We start from the raw sequence: 22,023 nt of genomic DNA, 5'->3' as shown, positions 1-22,023 counted from the left end.
CTAAGCACAATAGCGGGTATACCATCAGGTCCACTAGACTTATTGACGTCAAGAGCAAAAAGTGCACGCCTTACTACGCTTTGAGTGAAGCGGACCTCGGGCATGGAGTGTTCACAGCGCGGGATGGTGGGTGGCGTGCTGCCCCCGTCGCCAAGTGTCGAATTTGACGCAAAAAGAGAACACAAAAGATCCGCTTTCTCTTTTGCAGAATGAGCCAGTGAGTCGTCAGGTTTGTGCAGAGAAGGAAGGGAGACCTTACAGAAGTTCCCCTGTACAGCTTTGGCGAGAGACCAGAAATTACGAGTCCCAGCGGGCTGATTTATCAGTCTCTCGCCAATTCTGTAAGTGTGTTGGAACTTTGCTGCAGCAATACGCTTCTTGCAGGATCTGGACGCAGCATTATATCGCTTCTTCAATACGGAAGCATTCGGATCGTTGACTCTACTGGCGGCTACCCAAGCCTGGTAGGACTCGCACTTAGACTTGCGAACTTCAGCGCAAGACTTACCGAACCAAGGCTGAGATCGACCACCGACACGAACCAGGGAGCTCGGAATAAAGCATTCCATACACTGAAGAATTGTGTCGGCTACCAGTTCCGCGCAGTCGTCAAGATTATCCGTAGAGAAACAGAGCTGCTTCCAAGGATAGGACGCGTAAAACTCCCGCAACCCATCCCAGTCTGCTGACCTATAGTGCCACACACGTCTGGACCCAAGGGGTCGAGTATGCCCTGTCCGGTCCGTTAATGCGGTACTACGAACCAGGCAATGGTCTGACGAACCCAAGGGAGCGAGACGGGAGACCTGGAGATGTTCAGGATGTGATGTCAGCAGCAAGTCCAATCGGGCGGGAGTATGACCTTCGATGTCTGGGATTCTAGTAGGACCATCGACTAGTTGGGAGAGGTCGTACGCTGCAGCAAGGTCGAGAACAGCTCTCCCGGCATAGTCAGTGCGCACAGATCCCAACCACTCAGTGTGGTGTGCGTTAAAGTCGCCGAGAATTATTAACTCTGCCAAGGGAAGCCGCTCGAGAACTTCGTTGAGTCCCGCTTGTACGCGCTCCAAGAGACGATCGGTCTCCGAGTCTCCGTAAATAAATCTGTAGATGAAATATTTCGAGAGGGTTTGCGAGATTTGTATCGAGTGATAAAATTGAGAAGAGATAAAATTAAACTGTAATTTTTAAACACACGGAATTAATGTAAACAAACTACTGTCACTGTCAAAGTGACACTTGCAGAGGCAAGTCAGGGGTTCTCAAAGTAAGGGCTCGCAGACAAACCATACTTACTTACAAAACAAACGATCAAATTGATAACCTCTACCTTTTTAGGGTTCCGTCCCCAAAGGGTAAAAACGGGACCCTATTACTAAGACTTCGCTGTCTGTCTGTCCGTCTGTCCCCAGGCTGTATCTCATTTTCACAGACTATGATGTATTTCTGTTGCCGCTATAACAACTAATACTAAAAACAGAATTAAATAAATATTGAAGTGGGGCTCCCATACAACAAACGTGATTTATTGCAGTTTTTTGCGTAATGGTACGGAACCCTTCGTGCGCGAGTCCGACTCGCACTTGGCCGGTTTTTTAAAATTTGGTTTGGCCGGCCACACCTTTGTTTACATTAATTCCGTGTGTTTAAAAATTCCAGTTTAGAAGGGTGGGACAGTCAATTTTGGAATGTATAATTTTATGAAGTAATTATTAACAGTTCGCTGCGTTTCCTACGACTTGTAAGCCATGGAATATTGAAGTGCTTGAGCCTGCTGGCATATGATCTGAGGCTGAGGTACCAAGCAGGAGGTACCTAGTAACTGAGGATATTAAGCATTTAACACACAACTGTGTGTAATTATTTATATTTGTTTCTAAGGCCTCTACTTAATATGCAGTAGCAGTCTTCACGTTATATTATAAAGTTAGCACTGCGGTGGAGTGGTGCAATTTCGAAACCTTGCATCCACATCCCACCCACTGTATTAATAATTACTTTGAATTTAAAGATCCTTTAACAGATCACATTGAAATAATTCGCGCGAGTCCCGCCACGACTCAGCGTCAAACGCATTTATACGTAGCGAGCGCCGCATTGTGTTTCTCGCTTAACTATTAAGTTGATAAATATAGGACATATAGGTATTAGTACTCACCAACGCCCGGAGGTCCCGACAGCAAAGCTGCTTTATAATATCCTCCGTCATCGTTTTTCGCCCACGGACTAGGCTTTGGTAATTTCGCTTTTCTATTTACATACCATTTAGAAAGCCAGTTGCATAATCTAAAAAATACAAGCGATTAAGAGTAAAATTGCTATTCATTATAAATAGAATATTACTTGTTAAGACAACCAACTTTTTAACGTTGCTAGCTTCCCCATGTTGACCAATAATTTGTTTGAGTGATTGTGGTTTATATTTTTCCACCCACATTGCAGACTGCACGGAAACAGTTGCCGGTTTTGTAGTTGAGCTGACCTGTAAATCTATAAAATGTTTTAATTAATATACACAACATGAAAAACAAAATTAAATCAGCATGAAATGTCATTGTACAGAAGATTGGGCATAGTTTTAACTTTGTATCAGGAGCAATTAGTTAGCTTAGAACAGGGGTCGGCAACCTTTTAGCAGCCAAGGGCCGCATAGTAGTTAACGAAAATGACGCGGGCCGCACTTTGTTAATATTTATGACTTTATCAGGTCAAAATTATATACAAAATAGCCCAGGAGGCCCGCGGGCCGCCTGTTGCCGACCCCTGGCTTAGAACAACACCAGTTACTTTCTAACAGTCCCAATGTTAAAATTTCACTAATACGAAGATAATTTAAATTTAAAGTTACGATCTAGGTACTAGTAATGGAGTTTGTCATTATAATATACTAGCTGTTGCCCGCGACTTCGTACGCGTGGATTTGAATGTTGGTGGTTATATATTCTACATGAGCATAATATAGAACATTCTGCAGCTAAAGATATCAGTAGGGACGGTTAATCATTCGTTAATAATTATACAACGCATGAAATTTGTCTTTCACAAACTACGAAGTTAGAAGATTGGTATTTAAAAAAAATTCGCTTCCGAAACTATTAATACAAACTTTTCAAAAACGGTGTAAGTAATCAGTTTTCGTCTATTTAAATATAATGCCCTTTTTATCAAGTTTCAAGTTCCTAGCTTAAAAGAAAATTTGTACCACATATAAACTTACATCCCCTTTTTAACACCTTTAGGGGTTGAATTTTTAAAAACGTTGAAATAACTTTTTTGGAATATTATACAATGCCTTTCTAAGAAGTTTCAAAGCATTTGTAATAGATTCACTTTCAACCCCTTTTTAACCCTTTTCATTCATTCATAATTTAAGAGCATGGCTCTTGTCGGTGGAGTATGCGCCAGTTTTCTCGGTCCTCGGCCAGGTTCTTTAGGTCCCTGTAAGACACGACATTTGCTTTCGCTTTCAGTTGTTGTGTGTAGCTTGCTCGTGGTTTTCCGCGGCCTCTTCTCGCTTAACCCTTTTAGGGGATGAATATTTAAAAACGCTTAAATTACTTTTTTTGTATCATAATAATATGTCTTTGTACAAAGATTCAAGTCCCGCACTCAAAAAAATATTTGATCTCCATACAAACTCCCCATTTATACCACATTGGGGGATGAATTTTCAATAATGCTGAAATAAGTTTTTTTCTCTTAATTATATATCTTTCTATGAAGTTTCAAGTACCTAGCTTAAAATAAAATTAGGACCACGACAAACTTTCAACCCCTTTTTAACCACTTTAGGGCATGAATTTTTAAAAACGCTGAAATCACTTTCCTTGTATTCTAATAACATGCCTTTATGCAAAGATTCAAGTCGCGCACTTAAAAAAATGTTTGACCTCCATACAAACTTTCTACCCCTTTTTCACCACCTTAAGGAATGAATTTTCAAAAACACTGAAATTAGCTTTCTTCTCTTTTAATGAAATACCTTTTTCGAAGTTTCAAACTCTTAGCTTAAAATATAATTTGGACCCTATACAAACTTTCAACCCCTTTTTAACCCTTTTAAGGAATGAATTTTTAAAAACGCTGAAATTACTTTTCTTGTATTCTAATAACATGCCTTTATGCAATTCAAGTCGCGCACTTAAAAAAATGTTTGACCTCCATACAAACTTTCAACCCCTTTTTCACCACCTTGGGGGACGAATTATTAACAACGCTGAAATGAGTTTTTCTTGTTTTTTCATTATAATTAATAAACATTTATATTATAAAATTTGAACCCCAAGACACAGTTTCATCCCCTTTTTAAACCCCTTAGGGGTTGAATTTCCAAAAACGTCAATATTACTTCTTGTAATCGGCTATTATGCCTTTCTAGGATGTTTCAAAGTATTTGTAATGGATTCAAACTTTCAACCCTTTTTAACCCATTTAGGGGATGAATTTTTAAAAACGCTGAAATCACTTTTCTTGTATTTTAATAACATATGCCTTTATACGAAGTTTCAAGTCCCGCACTCAAAAAAAATTATGATCTCCATACAAACTTTCAACCCCTTTTTCACCACCTTAGGGGATGAATTTTGAAAAACCCCTTAGTGGATACTAACGTCATAAAAGCTACCTATTGTGAAAAATTCAGCTCTCTAGGTCCAACGGTTTGGGCTGGGCGTTGATTTAAGTGAGTCAGTCAGTCAGTCAGGACTTGTACGTTTATATATGTAGTAGATAATGGCTCGTTAGTGTCGTTTGGTGGTTCTTCTGATGAAGCATCTTGGTGGTTCATACAGCAAAATCATTCATACATTCTAATTGATGCAGTTTATCCAATTTAGTTATACTAAAACAGGTTTTAGTCGTATTCCAACCAATTAATTGTCTAACAATGTACCATGTAATTTATTTGCTAGAGTTGCTGCTATGATTAGATTTAGGTATAAAAACAGTTTTAAAATATAACCAAGTCCAACGTTTTATTCTTCTTCGTTACTATAAGCATAACAGTGAGTGTTTACTAACCATTAGTAGAATTCACTTTTATATTACTTTCAGGTATATTAGTACTTAATTTGGGTTTACTTTCTGGCTCAGTAGACCTGTTTCCATTTTTATCAGCTTCCAATTTTTTTACTTTTACATCTACAATGTCTCTTTTGATGTTTTTAACTTTTGGGCTAGTTTTAACTTTTATAGATTTCTGATTGCTTGTACTGGTGTCAGATTTATGATTATTTTTATTTACTGTATGTTGTTTTTCCTTATTTGATTTCGGAATCGGATTTTTTTCTTTTTTGATATCATCTTTGTTTTTCGTCTTCTCAGTCGTGTTTCCTTTAGACAAAGCCACCATCAATTCCAGAAACTCATTTTCATTTATTATTTTAATTCCTAGGTCTCGAGCTTTCGCTATTTTCGCCGGACCCGCGTCCTCTCCAGCCAACACGTGTGTTACCTAAAATATTCATTATTGTTATTACGTACTTCACATACCTACCTAAATCTATTTATACAATAAAACCACTAGTAAAAAAATTTACACCTTTTTGCTGATAGAGTTTTTGATAGTTCCACCCAGTTTCGTAATAGCTTCAGCCACCTCATCTCTTTCAAAGGAGTCCAACACCCCAGTTAACAAAAAGGCACAATCTTTTAAGCAATTTGGTGTACCCTGTAAAAAGTAATGTATATATATATATATGTATATCATATAATATGTAGTCAGCATCCAATACATAGTGACGGCCAAAGTGGCCAAATATACTTGTATCATAGCATATCCTTGACAGGTTAGAAATAAGGATGTAATCCAATATATTTTGGCCATCACTATTATATATGGTTGATGCTAACTACACAAGTGCACACATTAAGCGTTTTCTTTCATTTCTGGGTTTGCTTTTCATTAAGAAAACTGACATGTGCAATATAACCACAATGATGATTGTTTTATGTAATTTATTAACAATGTATTAAGTGAACAAGTACAAATGATACATACCTCTGGAATGGTTCTAGCTCCCAAATGTTTAGGTCCACACCTGTTCAAATACTTTTGGTACAAAGCTGCAGAATGTCGTTTACGTTCATATCTCTCTTCATCAGTAACAACTAAAAGGAAAAACAAATTAATAGTGTAGGTATATGTGTTAACTATAACATACTTGTGTTATGTGTACTTCTAAAATAGTATGTATAATTGAATTAATTTATAACACAAGTCCCAGTGCTCACTGCACACTGCTCTTATATTTGAAATGTTCAACCCTTATTCCTAGTAATACAGGTGAGGTGACAAGGGCTGTTAATAAACATTAGGATGCTTACCTAACTTACTAGTCAAACAAACATGACATTTATAAAAAAATTAACCTTACCAGACTCATTTAGGCTCTTCTCAAGTTTCTTATTGCTTTTTACTTGGCTTGAATCTAGTTCGAAGTCTGTTGCTTCAAAAATATCTTTATCATTTGGAGATGCATTCTCATTAGTACTATTACTCGCCTTTGACTTTGATTTGGTGATTATATTTTGCTTTGATTCATATGTATTCCCTGATGCTAAATCAAGGTGCCCCTTTTTTGCTTTTGGTGAAACGGCTTCTGATTCATGGTTTTCTGCAGACAAACTCCCATTTCCATTAAAAGTGTTCATTTCCAGCGATTTGTTTTTTTTGATATCAGTATTAGTTTTTGTTGAATTTGGGGTAATGTTTGATTTGTCATTGGGAGACTTAACAGGGATAGTTTCCTTTTTAACATTATTCAGAGCTAATTCTTCAGTACTATCAAGTTCCAAAAGGCTTTTATCAAAATCATCATCTGAATGAATACCAGTTTCAGTTTTCTTTTGGACTGATTTTACATTTGGCTCTGTTCTTTTAATGGGTCCACTGCCAAAGATGTCAGCTGCTTTAACTTCTTTCAGTTCTGTTTTAGCAAGGGCCTTATGTTTGGATTTCAGCGATGTCTTATGACTATCTTCATTTGACTTTTTCTTCTTTGTAGAAAATATTTCTTCATCCGAGTCACTCAACACTCGTTTCTTTCTATTTTCTCTCTTCTGAAATACAAATTCCTTTAAATAAATGTTGCTACTACACTTACTACTATTGGGTTTCCAGAAACATTGAACCCAAAAAAATGTTTTCAAGTATACACAATACAGTACCTATGTGTATATTAACTAAAACCATTAAGGAAGAATATTTTTTCTATTATTTTAAAACCCCTTTTATTATTAGTTTATATTCTCATGAGTGACAGCATCTTAAATGCAACTTCATGTTGAAGTTTGAATTTCCGCCTGGTTACAAATAAACAATACACAAAATGCATTTACATTAAAGTTTTGAAATAATATAAAGTTTTAAATTAAAGGTTTGATAATAATAGTTTTTAATAAGTGTCGAAATATCGGGAGCTCACAAATAATACAAAAGGTAATCACGGTCTATATCCCGGTCAGAGATGGGCAAAATGTAATCGACTAACGATTAACGATTAAGATTACAAGAATTAATTGCGACTGACGATTGAAAACGACGATTGATCAATCTTAGTTGTATAGAGTGCAACTAATTTAGTTGCAACTAAATTAGTTGCCGATTGATTTCGGACAACTAAATTTTGTAATCGACTAATTAGTTAGACTATTTTCTCGCGACTAATGTTAGAAGCAAATTTAATAGAATACCTCGGTATGGCTATGTTGACAGACTGATTAGGACATCTTAACGGATGTTTAAAAATAAAATAGTCATGTATTACTTACGATATTTTGACCGTTTCTAAAGAGTGAGATCTGTTCTCACTATTATTTTGCTACTAAAGTAGTGCATCTCTCTGAAATTGGATTAAATTTCTCTTATCTTTTTTTTTAATTTATTGAATAAGGAAACAAATTACAGTTTTTTAGATTATTACAAGACCCATCGTAGGCAAAACCTTATGGAGGTTTGTGTGCCGATGGGGAGTTCGAGAATAACATAAAGAAAAACAATATTATATCCTATATCTTATCATAAATATGATTCTTAGTATACATAGCTTGTGTCGTTAGTTTTTAATAAGTGCATTTTAACGACTTTTTTTATATGTTTACCATTTAAATATTTAGCACAAACAACTTCTGGCAGATCATTCAATATTTTAGGTAATATATATGTGTACAGCCTAGTGCCATAACTGCCATATATGTTGTTATATTTGGGTATACAATATTTGTTTTGGTTCTGTAGACTTCTTAGTTTTGTACATCTTTTGTGTTCTTTTAGTTTAGTAACATGGTGATATTCTTCTGTTAGTATGGCTAGTTTACACATATTTTGAATTTATCTAAGGGTAAATAAGAACTGGGTACTTTGTGCATTAGTAAAATAACACTTAAAAAAACACAATTATATAAATCAAACTTTGTATATTAAATATAAAAGCAACCATGATATGTATTTAGTTAAACTATATGAGGTTAGTCTTGCAATCGTAAAAATTCGTCGCAAAATTCTACCCAAACTAACATAGGTACAACATACGAGTACCTCCGTATGTTACATACATACGTACTTGTAGTTACATATTGCAAGATAAAAAATGCAAAAACGGGCGACTACGTAGTTTTAGTATAGATTTAATCGTGAAATTTAGTCGATTGAAACTAAAACTAATTTAGTTGTTAGTCGAACATTCTCACAACTAATTTAATCGCAACTAAATTAATCGCGATTAAAAAATGACGATTGATATTTTTAATCGATTGATTAGTTAACTAAAAGATTAATCGATTAATGCCCATCTCTGATCCCGGTCAATATAAGTCTGCATTTACATTGTCATTGTAAGTTATAACACTTTAAACTCTCGCGTTTTGTACACATAATTAATGTCATTACCGGGTCTAACGCGATAAAATTTCATTATTTTACCTTTTTAGCTAGTGCAACCTAGTTAAAACGTCGAAAAAAAGGTAAAATACCTAATGAAACTTAATCGCGTTAAGCCCGGTAATGACATTAATAGCACAATCTGATTAGGACTAACCTCGAAATCTCTTCCAAAGTTATGAAATTTGGTATGTATGTTAATTAAAGGTCTCTTTTTCATGTCCACACTATTTGATATTTAGGGACCTCGTGGAATCGCAGCCATCTTGGAAAATGTGTACCATTCTGGAGAAATTTGCGTTTTACTCTAAATCTACGTTCTCTGTGAAAATATGGTAAGGAAACATTAAAGCTTATTAAATTCTACACAAAACAGTCCTAGATATCTCTGCGAAAGAATACATCTTGTTATAGAAAATAATTGCTGAATCCAGATTTAGCGCTTATACCTTTTCAGGGGATATTCTCTTAATAGGAAACTTTGAGGAATAGTAATTCCACTTTTGTCTATACATTTGTACACATTATACCCCAATATCAACATTGTACACGACTGCGACTTAAACAGAAAGTAGAGTTATGGGTTTAAATACTGATAATCAGTACACCCTGTAGCTCAGCAGATTTAGAGTAAAACGCAAATTTCTCCAGGATGGTACACATTTTCCAAGATGGCTGCGATTCGTCGAGGTCCCCAAATGTCAAATAGTGTGGACATGAAAAAGAGACCTTTAATTAACATACATACCAAATTTCATAACTTTGGAAGAGATTTCGAGGTTAGTCCTAATCCGATTGTGCTATAATTACACATTGTCATTGACGACTGCCACTGTTGAAATAATTACCTACGTTAGTTATTAATAGTTCTCAAAGTGCATGAGCGTTGTCAATAACAATGTAACTGTTGTTGTTGTTCAACATTTACATTGAACCCCTAGTTATACATATCAACATTGCACAGAATGAATGCACTGTCATAAATCAATTGCTCAGAAGCTGCTAAAAAGCTTGTCATTACAATGAACTCCAGCTCCCCGTCACCCAGTTTAAGAAATTGTTTTCGTTGGTACATACTAATAATTAGAAACATTTTTCTTTAAAAAAAATATTTTTCAACAGCTACAAACTACGCCTCACAAGACTGCCAACACAGCCGGCGAAAAAGGGTGAATTCCACACAATCCAGCCCACAAAAAGGAAAGTAGAGGCATATCTGGGGACCTAGGGGCAAAAACTTTGAAGACCCTTGGCACAGACTAAAATTAGATTGAATATAGTAAAATAATTATTAACATAGTTACCCACACACACCTCAACACCTACATAAAGTACCTGTTTCTGACAATGAGATGTATTTACACAAAATTAATAGCCATGCTGAATTAATCATTATTAAAACTAACTTGTCACAGTCAGTTTTAAGAGCTTAAAAAAATTGGGTGATAATACATAGTATCATTCAATTATATTATTTATGCTGGAACTCCCGAGGACTGTCGTATTTTCGATTTTTTTTAAATAGCCTCCACAACTCCTGCTGTTGTACATTTTCCGGCCAGTTACTGATGAAGGTGTCTAAGTCATCCCGCCATCTACGTCTGGGCCTGCCACATCTGCGCTTCTTTTGCGGCATCCACTTGGTGGCTAGCCCACTAGCCCACCTATCCGGATGCATGCGGCAGACGTGACCTGCATAGTCCCACTTCAGCCTAACGGTCTTCTCCCCCATGTCAGCTATGCCTGTTTTGGAGCGCAATGTAGTGTTTCGGATGTGATCCGTCCTTGTGCCACCTAGAATACTGCGCTCCATTGCTCGCTGGCAAACCTTCAATTTGGACTTCTGACTCTCCGTGTTCATGTTTGGGCACCGTAGGCAAGGCTAATTTCAATGCAATAATAAGACTTCCTTAGAAGAAACGCTTTATCTAAGGAAGTCTTATTATTCTGTCCAGGACTTTATTAATGATAATAATCTTTATTAACTAAACCTATAATATTTCATTGTATATGATTTTCTCTTTTTCTGGTTGCCATCTGACATTTAAATAATTATTCTGACCTGACATACCGACATACCATATTTGTAAATATAATTAAGTCGTGTAAAATAGTTGTAGTTGCATGATATTATTTGTTTTATTTTTAATTTTAATTGTAGTTTAGATTCATATAATTGCTATACAATGTCAATTGTGACTGAATAAATAAAAATTAAACTGTACGCTAATAATAGTCACAGATGGTGTCCGTAAAATATGATTTAGTAAAAATACCTTGATCTTAATTGCCACATCAGGAGATTCTGGTATAACGTCAACATCATCTTCTGCTCTTGGTTTTTTCATTTTCTGGGGCTTAAAAAACGATCGAATATCCTGCGACAGAAACAAAACAATTTGGTATTGTAAAACCCAAATAGTATGCCATTTACTTTACCACCTATATGACATGATGTCAGTACGTGAGCAACAGCGCAAAGGAAACAGTAAGCAAATGGTTTTTTTCTAATATCACACATACCTTAGACATCTTTGGTTTGCGATTCTCGGAAATATAATATCATTTATAAGTAATAAGATTATGATTTAAAAAAACCAAGTTAATAAAGTAACATACACCAATTTCGCGCCTCTTAGAATCTTCGCCGTTATTTTTTTTACATGGATGATGGATGTGACATTGTGACATTAACAACTAAATGGCGTAACACACCATCGCACCGCACGAAGGTCATGTGCGACGCACCCATAAGTAAGAGCGAGAAGGAGATATCGCTTTCTCGCTCTTATTTATGAATGCGTCGGACAATGACCTTGGTGCGGTGAGACGGTGTTTTACGCTTAGTTTTTTTTTCGTCCATCTGGACAGGCTAAAGCTCTAAGCTATACTGCGATATAATACTAGATTCAGGGAAGCTGCAGCAAAGAATATAATACTCACTAGGATTGGCTGTAGCATGAATCTAGTATAACTGGATCGGTCATGAGGGGTGGGGGAAAATGACCGAACGGGATAGTCTTATGTATCTTTCAGTAGGAGTAGCAGAGAAAGCGCTGTTATTGTTTGTCCTTGTCATAGTTTCACTTTTCCACCGCTGCCACAACCGAGGTTGTGGCAAACAAATAAGTACGTGTCATGTCATGTTTGTTCGTTGCTGGTTTAATTATCGTTGTTTTGTATGAAATTGTGCTTTCTCTTATGAAATATAGTGATGGTTAGCGTTTTGAATGCTTGAACTTTGATAAAATACTGGTGAATTGTTCTGTAATCGGCTGTAATAGCCGCTCTGGGCAAAAATATGAGATCATAACCTTTCACACGTAAGTACGGTATTTTACACCTTCCTCTTAACGCAATATGTGAGAATAACATCGTAAAATTACGTTACACTCAAAGCAATGTAGAATCAAACGATTACAATAAAAATATCACAATTATTTACGCAAATTAACAAAACATTATTTTCTTCTTAATTAAGCTGCATAACAATCATGTTAGGGATACCAGATGAAAATATCATAATTTTATGGGTAATTTTGACCTCAAAGTTTTTTCGTACTTCTAATTCCAAAAAATAAATAAACAAATGTTGTGAAGATTAAATGTGGTGTACATTAATTGGTGTGATTGCGATTTGTGATTTCTTTAAATTAAAACCCATAATACATTTTATTTTACGTTTTATTTACTAAACATGTTTAGTTTTGTACCACCTGCGCGAATTATAGGCGGTATTTCATTGTTTATACGCCTAAAAAGAACGGCCCATTGACATTTTATTTAACAATTTTTTAATACCGTCAAACAAGCTAACTTTGCCTCCAGGGTAATCGCCCCAACGTGATATCAAATATTGGGGTAATTTTTACCAATATGGTATCCCCACGTTTATGACGTCATCTATGTCTATCCCTTACGGGCGCACGCGTATAGCTGGTCTATGTAATGCTAGGTCTATGGGCTGTAGCTATAAAGGCAGCTCCAGACTACGCGACGAGAAGCCGCGAACGCGAATGTGGAGCCGATTTCGCTGATTAGGGAACTAGACTCCAAACTCGCGTTCGCGGCTTCGCGCCGTGAATCGCGCACGAGTGTGGAGGGCCCTTAATATTTACTATTATTTTGTAACCAAAATGTTGGAAAAACATAAAGGGCCCTCCACACTCGTGCGCGAATCGCGGCGCAAAGCCGCGAACGCGAGTGTGGAGTCTAGTTCGCTAATCAGCGAAATCGGCTCCACACTCGCTTCGCGGCTTCGCGTCGCGTAGTCTGGAGCGCCTTAAAATAATATCTACTACTGAAACGTTATTACTTTATTTTACTCTAATTCTAAACAATAATTATGATTTAAAGTAGTGTGAAACTGAACGTATTTTGAAACGCCGATCTATGGAATGTAGAGGCTGCCACGCTCTATTGGGATCGAACAGATCGAACGCAGCACCAGACCGTGCTCGTCGAGGTCACTATCTCCCAAGATGAGAATCTCGTGAAAGCCGAGAAGGACAAGTCCAGCAAGTAGGTACCTAAACTTGGCTCAGCACGAGCTAACCGCCATGTGGGACTGTTAGAAAAATACACTTTTTCATTTTTTGTCTATGCTCCCTTGGTATAAAAAGTTGGGTGACCATAGAGTTGCTCTCTCTTTCTGATCCTGGCAAACATGGAGACTATATAAAGGAGCCAAATCTCTATGTATGAAAAGTGTCCATCAAAAAACAGTAATTAGGCGGCGCCACCATACACCGAAATACTACCAAAAACAACCTACGTAATTTGGTCGGGTTATTTGTTGCCTTATATGGTTCATGTTATACCAAAGAGTAGTATAATATGTTATACTCATGTCCCAGAGCCTAACTAGCGCCACCGGTGAGATTAGGAACTATTATTTAAAGCTTAACGCGGTCACTTTTGCAACAATTCTGCCATAAGAGATTGCGATCCTTTCTATACCATCCATACTACGCACATAATAATATGGTCACGATTAATCGAACTAGTACATTTTACAACTAGTGTGAAAAGAATGTCTATTTACCACTAGCACCGAGGTATCTTGCCACGAGCTGAAAGCGAGTGGCAAGACTCGGTACGAGTGGTAAAAAGACATTTCACACGTGATGTAAACGACGTTTTTTAATACAATTGCGAAAAAATAATAAATTAATATATCATTAGTAGAATCATACCACCAAACCAAACCAAAACCAAAAGTACCTATACAGCTAAGATACGCGAGCTGCCGCAGCCCGCGATCCTTTCTATACCATCCATACTACGCACATAATAATATGGTCACGATTAATCGAACTAGTACATTTTACAACTAGTGTGAAAAGACATTTCACACGTGTTGTAAACGACGTTTTTTAATACAATTGCGAAAAAATAATAAATTAATATATCATTAGTAGAATCATACCACCAAACCAAACCAAAACCAAAAGTACCTATACAGCTAAGATACGCGAGCTGCCGCAGCCCGCGATACCTTCATACTCGTGCGCGCCCCGCGGGCCCGGCGTGGGTTGGTCAACGACACCTCCTCATAACTCATGAGGCCCTGGTACCTGCTCCGCGCTAAATTCAATTTTAACTGCGTTTCGAAAGTATAGTTTGGAACTAAAAAGTAAAAAGCACTAGTTCGAGAAATTGAGCTTCTCACACGCTACGCAGCCACAAAAAGTACCACTTTTTGAGCAACTTACTTCACCGTGATACAGTTTTAACTAGTACGGGGAGTAAAGGACTCATTCTTCTCATAATGTATAACTTTACAACTAAATTAGTTTATTTACGTACCTAAATCAGACTGATGTATGTACCTCCATCCTTACCTATTTATAAGTACTTAATGTAACTTTTAGTTGTGTTATTGAAATAAAGAAATTTATTTATTTATTATTATTATTTGTATCTCCTTCGATATCACGGGTCTATAAATCCCGGTCTTTTGATAGGCTTGCGTGAGGATATAGATCCAACACGTAGAGGCCCCTTGGAGAGCTTTAATGTCATGTAGAACGCCTGCTGGAACCCGTTCACAGGCGCAAAAATAGACACCCATGAACCGGTCGCAGCAGGCATTGGGTCTATTGCAGAAAAAGTGAACAGTATACCGGTCTATGGATTGAAGTTTGGGTGGACAATGAGACTGGGCTATTGTAAAGAACTCCGGACACCTGCCATAACAATGTTAAAACACGTTATCGAGGCAGGTGGTGACTTGCCGCTGACTAGATGGGCCCCTGAAACTGCCGTCGTGAAGACGACCAGGAGCAACACCGGTGTGAGCGGCTCAGGGGTGTCGAGAGGTGTGCGCCGCTTTCTACCCAGTGGCTGTTAGCAGCCACTGTGCCAACTCGCGTCTTATGCATCTTTCACTTCCAGCCCTGGAGCATATAGCTCTTACGACTCCCCTCTGGACGGCCAATGAAGGCAAGCCAGAGCTGAGAGTCCTGCGGGTCCCCTTGGGGTCCACTCCGACCGACGAAGACACGCCGGAGACGGAGACCCTGACCGACTCTCTGGAGCACTCGGGTCCGTGGGGTCGTCACTCCCCAACAGCTCGCCACAAGCTGCCCTGCGGGCTTATTATTATTATCTTTATTTATCTTTCATCTTAGGCTAGGTTTTTATAATATGGATATAAAAGTAAAATACAAAAACACTTATAAAACATTACAAAAAATATATAAACACATTATAAAAAACCTAACCTAGGGTACCGCCGGCAGCGGGGCAAGGCCCAAGCTGCCGGTGGTCAGGGCCGCAGAGAGAGGAACCGGCGGACTATCCGCGCCGTGTCCAAGATAACCGCCTTCTGCATCTGACCCTTGATCCAACCACCTAGCGAGAGTCTCTCAAGGTGTTGGTCGAGACTCTTCGCTATGAGACCGTTCGCTGAAACGACTATCGGGACAATGATCGTCGAATCAACATCCCACATGGCGGTTATCTCGTGAGCCAAGTCTAGGTACTTACTGGACTTGTCCTTCTCGGCTTTCACGAGATTCTCATCATGGGGGATGGTGATGTCGACGAGCACGGCCCGGCGCTGCGATCGATCTATTATCACAATGTCAGGCTTATTGGCTACAATAGTCCTGTCAGTGATGATAATTATTATTATTATTATTTGTATCTCCTTGGATATCACGGGTCTATAAATCCCGGTCTTTTGATAGGCTTGCGTGGGGATATAGATCCAACACGTAGAGGCCCCTTGGAGAGCTTTAATGTCATGTAGAACGCCTGCTGGAACCCGTTCACAGGCGCAACAATAGACACCCATGAACCGGTCGCAGCAGGCATTGGGACTATTGCAGAAAAAGTGAACAGTATACTGGTCTATGGATTGAAGTTTGGGTGGACAATGAGACTGGGCTATTGTAAAGAACTCCGGACACCTGCCATAACAATGTTAATACACGTTATCGAGGCAGGTGGTGACTTGCCGCTGACTAGATGGGCCCCTGAAACTGCCGTCGTGAAGACGACCAGGAGCAACACCGGTGTGAGCGGCTCAGGGGTGTCGAGAGGTGTGCGCCGCTTTCTACCCAGTGGCTGTTAGCAGCCACTGTGCCAACTCGCGTCTTATGCATCTTTCACTTCCACCCCTGGAGCATATAGCTCTTACGACTCCCCTCTGGACGGCCAATGAAGGCAAGCCAGAGCTGAGAGTCCTGCGGGTCCCCTTGGGGTCCACTCCGACCGACGAAGACACGCCGGAGACGGAGACCCTGACTGACTCTCTGGAGCACTCGGGTCCGTGGGGTCGTCACTCCCCAACAGCTCGCCACAAGCTGCCCTGCGGGCTTATTATTATTATTATTATAACTGTATTAAAAAAATATTTTCAACTTTTGTTAGTTTTTATTATAAGTATTATATAACATACGACATTTTATTAATTCCTATACCTAGTCGGCTCATAAGTTCTGTCATATACATAGTATCAAATAAAATCAAAAGTTTAAGTTTATTCCGTATAATTTGTACAGCGTTTGAAAGCTTATAAACTAGAGAATCTAAATGTATAACATTTATTCAAAATGACCGCCATAATTATCTACACAGGCTTGAAGTCTTCGTGGCCAGTCGTCAATGGATTCACGCACCACTTTCATGTCGGTATTGGCCACTGCCGTAGCAAGAGATTTTTTCAGCGAGTCTAGATTTGCATGAGGTTTTGAGCACACCTTTTCCTCTAAATACTGCCATATTTTATAGTCTAAAGGATTAAGATCTGGGCTAGAGGAGGGCCAATCTTCATGCCGTATAAAGTCGATTTTATTGGAGGCGAGCCAGGCTTGTGTAGACTTTGCCTTATGGGCTGGAGCAGAGTCCTGCTGGAAAACTCAATGCTGGTTTAGAAACATCGTATGGGATAGTGGTTTCACAATATTAGTCAACACCGTGTCTTGGTACACTTTGGCACTAGTTTTTACTCCTTTCTCACAAAAATGCATACTAGTGACGCCCGCATAAGAAACTCCCAGCCAAACCATCACAGATGAAGGGTGATGACCTCTTTGAATACGGGGAATGCTATTAGACGCTTCTTTACTATTGCGAGCGTACACTCTATCATTTTGTTTATTACAGTTTTCTTCTATCTCAAAAATTTTCTCGTCCGAAAACAGTATACAACGGTGCTTATTTTTAGCGTACTTCTTCAATAAAGCTTTAGATCTTTTAAGCCTTAAAGCTTTAAGCCGACCATTGAGAAGATGGCCAGTTTTTCGTTTATAAGCACGAAGTCTCAGGTCTTGATTAAGCACTCTTTTCACCGTGTTTTTGCTCAAACCCATCTGGAGGGCCATAACTTTTTGTTTCCTAGCGGGATTTCTGGCAATGCGTGCCCTAATTGCTTGTACAACCGCTGGAGTCCTAGCTGTACGCGGACGACCGCTTCTTTTCTTGTCATTTAAACTAGAGACCTCACTGTATCTTTCTATGGTACGATACACAAATCTTAGAGAGAATTTTAAATTTTCAAGTAGCTTAAAAATTTTAGTCGGCGAGTGACCACAACGATATAGTGCAATTATTGCGGTACGGCTATCTTTAAGCGTCCACTCCATGTTGAAGAAAACAGAAAATTGCAAAATTATACTACTCAAATATTTAATAAAGATTCGAAATTCAAATGCAGAACGGTTTTTGTTTTAGGAGTTCCAAATTTAAATTTTAAAGGCCAGTGACAGAACTTATGAGCCGACTAGGTAGCTTTAAGTATAACACTTTTGTATGTAATTTTAGTTTTAAGTTTATCACGAATAAAACATTTGATTCTGATTCTGATATAGAGAACCTATCGGGAATCGCGAATCCGAAATTTCGCTATCTGCCTCTTTATCGCTCGAATACGCAAGAGTGACAGAGATGTTAGATAACGAAATTTCGATTTTATTGTTGTGCGATAGACCCTCAGATTGTGGTAGTAGACTAGGCGTAGTGGCGCCCCTCTGCGCAGAGTTTCGCGTAATATTCCCTCGCTAGCCCCTAGCATAATTATTTTATAGAGTTAGACCAAGAAAAGTGCAACGATTTCTATAGCACACGCAGCGTAAGTGTTATTTTAAACGTCAAACTTCTATGAAATTATGACGTATAAATAAATAACACTCACCGCGTGTGCTATCAAAATCGTTGCAGACTTTTCTTGGTCTAACTCTATGTCTGGGAATTTGCTGGGAATCAAAAATTGATCAAAAACCAAAGATAATGAAATTATTTATCTTTACCAAAAAGTAGAGGTATTATAAGTTTATAAGTAGGTACACGTACACTGTCAGGAAAATGTCATTTTGCCACAAAGCGTCGAGCAATGAGTAATTTTTCAAATACAGTATTAGTTAAGCATAATTTGCCGGACATTCACTTTACTAATGCTTCTTTTTCTCGTGCTGTTCGTCGTATTAGTTAAAATCAGTACATCGCAAAGTAGTACTGGTACTATATTGTTTTACAATAAGCACATCGACACGGATTGCTGGAGTCGGGAAGAGTTGGCAAAGTTACAAGCTCGAAAGATTTTGAACCAATTAATACCAAAGCAAACGCCACCAGATCAAATAACTAAAAAAATTGCAAATGAAGCTTTGCGATACTACCGGGAAGCCTTGCACACTGTAGATAAACAACAGCGTTCTGCATCTAAAACGGTGCTAAGGGAAGCTCTAGCAGATACCATCGGTGGTCATTTGAGAAGCGAAGTGCTTCCCGCCGTTAGACTAGCTTTTTACGCCGGGTATGTGCCTTATAAATCAGTTAGGAAATTACACGACCTTTACAGCGAAATAAAGACCACGTTAAACACCGAGGGACGTGGTTGGAAACCTCCTCCCAAAATTCCGATGACAGCTAACCTGACAGTTAACAAAATTACCATAGGACGCGGCAAGCTCTACGATCCATGCAATTTTTTAGTCGTTAAAAGAGATTCAAATGCATGTATACGAATGCCAATTCCAATAGTTGATGACGCTAATGACCCCTCTGCGATTGCACTGCCTTTCAAGAGTGGGGGCTTAGTTAATATGCTGTCCCCAACCTCCCAAAATATATTCCTAAAATATTATACTATGGCTTCTCGGTGTATTTTACGTAGGTCACCTGCAACCTGTCGTCATTCCGATATTGTAAAATTTAATAGTGACTTATGGTGTTGGATGAAAAATGATGTAGCACCTCATCTGATGGACGAAAAGCTTTACGCAGCGTATGGCGGCGTGCTTAGAGTAGCTGCAGCTGTACAAACTTACGGAAAAGTGTTACCCAGACGTTATCTCTTTGATAATTACAGAAACCCTATGGAATGGCATTCTTGGAGAAAATTAACCGAGCCATACTTTTTCATAGACTCAGACTGGACTCCCAGCATTTACGTTGGAGTCGTTGTTCTAGCTGCATTAGCTATTTGCTTATTACAAATGTTTTACAATTATATATTTGGAAAAACTAATATGTGTGCTTGTGGAGGACAGAAACAGTCTGTCTTTCAAAAGATAAAGCAGCAGCATGTCCAGCATGGAGCAACTAAAAGCGTTTACTACAATGAACCGCAGCGGACATGTTGCTCTCCAGGCAGTAGGGAAACATCATCACAGATTCCTTCGAAGACACAGAGAGTTTACGACTATAATGACAATCTGTTAGATGTTATCATGAGTGACGCCGAAACGGGCGAATACAGCAGTTCAGACTCTAATAACGGATATGATAGTATGAAAGAAAACGAGCATTACGGAATCGAGACAAAAGCAGTAGCGAGGTCGACGAGCCCACCAAAAATAGAAACTTCAATCGAGCAGCTGAAAATCAATAGAGGTCGAGTCAGTATTCGGGGCGATGGAGCACAGATGACGGATAAGTGGGCGTCAACCGAGAACGGCAGCACGTCGTGCTGCGAGTCGGCGAGCAGCGGTACTCGTAGCTCCACGTCGCGGCCGCGCACGCGGCAGGCGCGCCCGCGCGTGCGCGTGCGCGTGCGCGACCTGGCCTGGGCGCGCCAGGTGTTGCACTCGGAGATCTCGCCCGCACCGCGCCCCAGGACATCCAGAACCAGCCCACACACAGAAATGGACTCATTTACCACGTCTACGACGCAAAGATAGACGACTTTAGATAATTGTTTACTATTGGTAATAATATATTTTTAGGAAAATGCAGGTTTATTTAAGATGGTTACTTTGTTAAGAAATATTCTATTGTAAGATCTTATTGAAGTGGATTAGATATGAATAAAAAGACTATTTATATACATATAGATATATATTTTATCTATCTTTGATTAAACTAAATGAAGCTTAGGTATTTGTATCACCTGAACGTATACGTCTGCACTGCACTAGGTAATATGTGTATCTTTAAGATAAGTATATAGTATTAATTTGTTTAAAACTAACTGCAGTTCATGAAACACGTCGAAAACAAAAAAAACGGCCAAGTACGAGTCGGACACGCGCACGAAGGATTCCGTACCATTATCTACAAAAACGGCAAAAAAATCACGTTTGTTGTATGGGAGCCCCCCTTAAATATTTATTTTATTCTGTTTTTACTATTTGTTGTTATAACAACAGAAATACATTATATGTAGGTGCAGGAATGGCCTTATCTTGGTTAGACATCGTGGGTGTTTGGGCGATGAGCTTGATTAAAACACTATGTGATCAACTAGCACTTTAATTTACAGGGTAACAACCAATAAATCACCAAATGTGACGCCCCATGGCTAAAGGTACCCTTTTCATGTGGGACGCCACAAATATTTACTAAATTCACACTCGTTATCAATTTAGGCAATAACTTAACAATAAATCAACATATATCCACTAAATTCACACTCGTTATCAATCCAGGCATGAACTTAACTAAATTAGGACGTATAATGCAACTATTAGCGATTCGTCGAGGACGTGGTGCCCGTGCGACCGTTGTTTTTCTTATTATTCAACTTGATCAGCGTTACGTCATAACGGTCGCGCGGCTACCATCGATACGACGCTTCGCTAGAGCGAACCTACTACAGCAGGCGAGCAAGTTCGCTCTTGATCAAATAGATGGCGCCACGTTGGGCGCCGTTACCTCACTACAATCGATAGAACAATCAGCTAGCGAATTCACTACGTTATCGGAGTAACTTCGATCTTATTTGGGTAGATGGCGCTACTGCTAAGCGCCGTCATATATGTGAAAATTTCAACTGTCTAGCTATCACGGTTCATGAGATACAGACAGACAGACAGACAGCGAAGTCTTAGTAATAGGGTCCCGTTTTTACCCTTGGTTACGGAACCCTAAAAAAGAGTAGACCACGGATGTAGATTTAATAAGCCGGATAGTGTACACTGGCCAAAAAGTGTGTCCACATGAGAAATCAAAGTGGGCCGTTGCATCTCTTTCTAATTAGGGTGACCATAAGTCATATGTATGTGGGATATTAGGATAAGTTGGAATGTGTCTAAAAATAAATAAATAAATGTCAGCCCTTGGCGTCCACTGTCGAACTCAAAAATGGTCACGTTTTTTCATTTGTAGTCTGCCTCTTTCGCACTTATGGTCTGTTCATATACGTGATGGCTTCCCTTTTGCACATTTCAGCTATTCTTTAAGCGTCATTTATAACATTT

The 22,023-nt window shown here is 38.8% G+C and overlaps 2 protein-coding genes across 2 annotated transcripts in view; one reads left to right on the top strand and one right to left on the bottom strand.

The window, feature by feature from the left end:
* The window catches only part of LOC134754178 (replication factor C subunit 1), a 45,511-nt gene extending 33,970 nt beyond the window's left edge, over window positions 1-11,541 (bottom strand). The window contains exons 1-8 of the mRNA XM_063690307.1: window positions 11,402-11,541; window positions 11,155-11,256; window positions 6,375-7,059; window positions 5,999-6,108; window positions 5,540-5,668; window positions 5,020-5,452; window positions 2,361-2,490; window positions 2,159-2,286 (exon numbers count right to left, since the gene is read on the bottom strand). Of these exons, the coding sequence (XP_063546377.1) occupies window positions 2,159-2,286; window positions 2,361-2,490; window positions 5,020-5,452; window positions 5,540-5,668; window positions 5,999-6,108; window positions 6,375-7,059; window positions 11,155-11,256; window positions 11,402-11,410 (1,726 nt within the window). The 5' untranslated portion in view covers window positions 11,411-11,541. The remainder of the gene's footprint in view (window positions 1-2,158; window positions 2,287-2,360; window positions 2,491-5,019; window positions 5,453-5,539; window positions 5,669-5,998; window positions 6,109-6,374; window positions 7,060-11,154; window positions 11,257-11,401) is intronic.
* A 7,150-nt stretch (window positions 11,542-18,691) lies between these two features.
* Window positions 18,692-20,505, top strand: LOC134753744 (uncharacterized). The gene has a single exon (XM_063689682.1). It carries the CDS (start codon window positions 18,778-18,780, stop codon window positions 20,503-20,505), a length of 1,728 nt encoding a protein of 575 aa, XP_063545752.1. The 5' UTR covers window positions 18,692-18,777.
* Window positions 20,506-22,023: the final 1,518 nt, after the last annotated feature.

Source organism: Cydia strobilella, chromosome Z (genome assembly GCF_947568885.1).
Source record: "Cydia strobilella chromosome Z, ilCydStro3.1, whole genome shotgun sequence".
Classification (NCBI taxonomy): Eukaryota; Metazoa; Arthropoda; class Insecta; order Lepidoptera; family Tortricidae; genus Cydia; species Cydia strobilella.
This window is presented reverse-complemented; position numbering and strand designations above follow the sequence as displayed.

Bases quoted from the DNA above. Each gene is read 5' to 3' on its own strand.
- LOC134753744 (XM_063689682.1), top strand. From the start codon at position 18,778: ATGCTTCTTTTTCTCGTGCTGTTCGTCGTATTAGTTAAAATCAGTACA.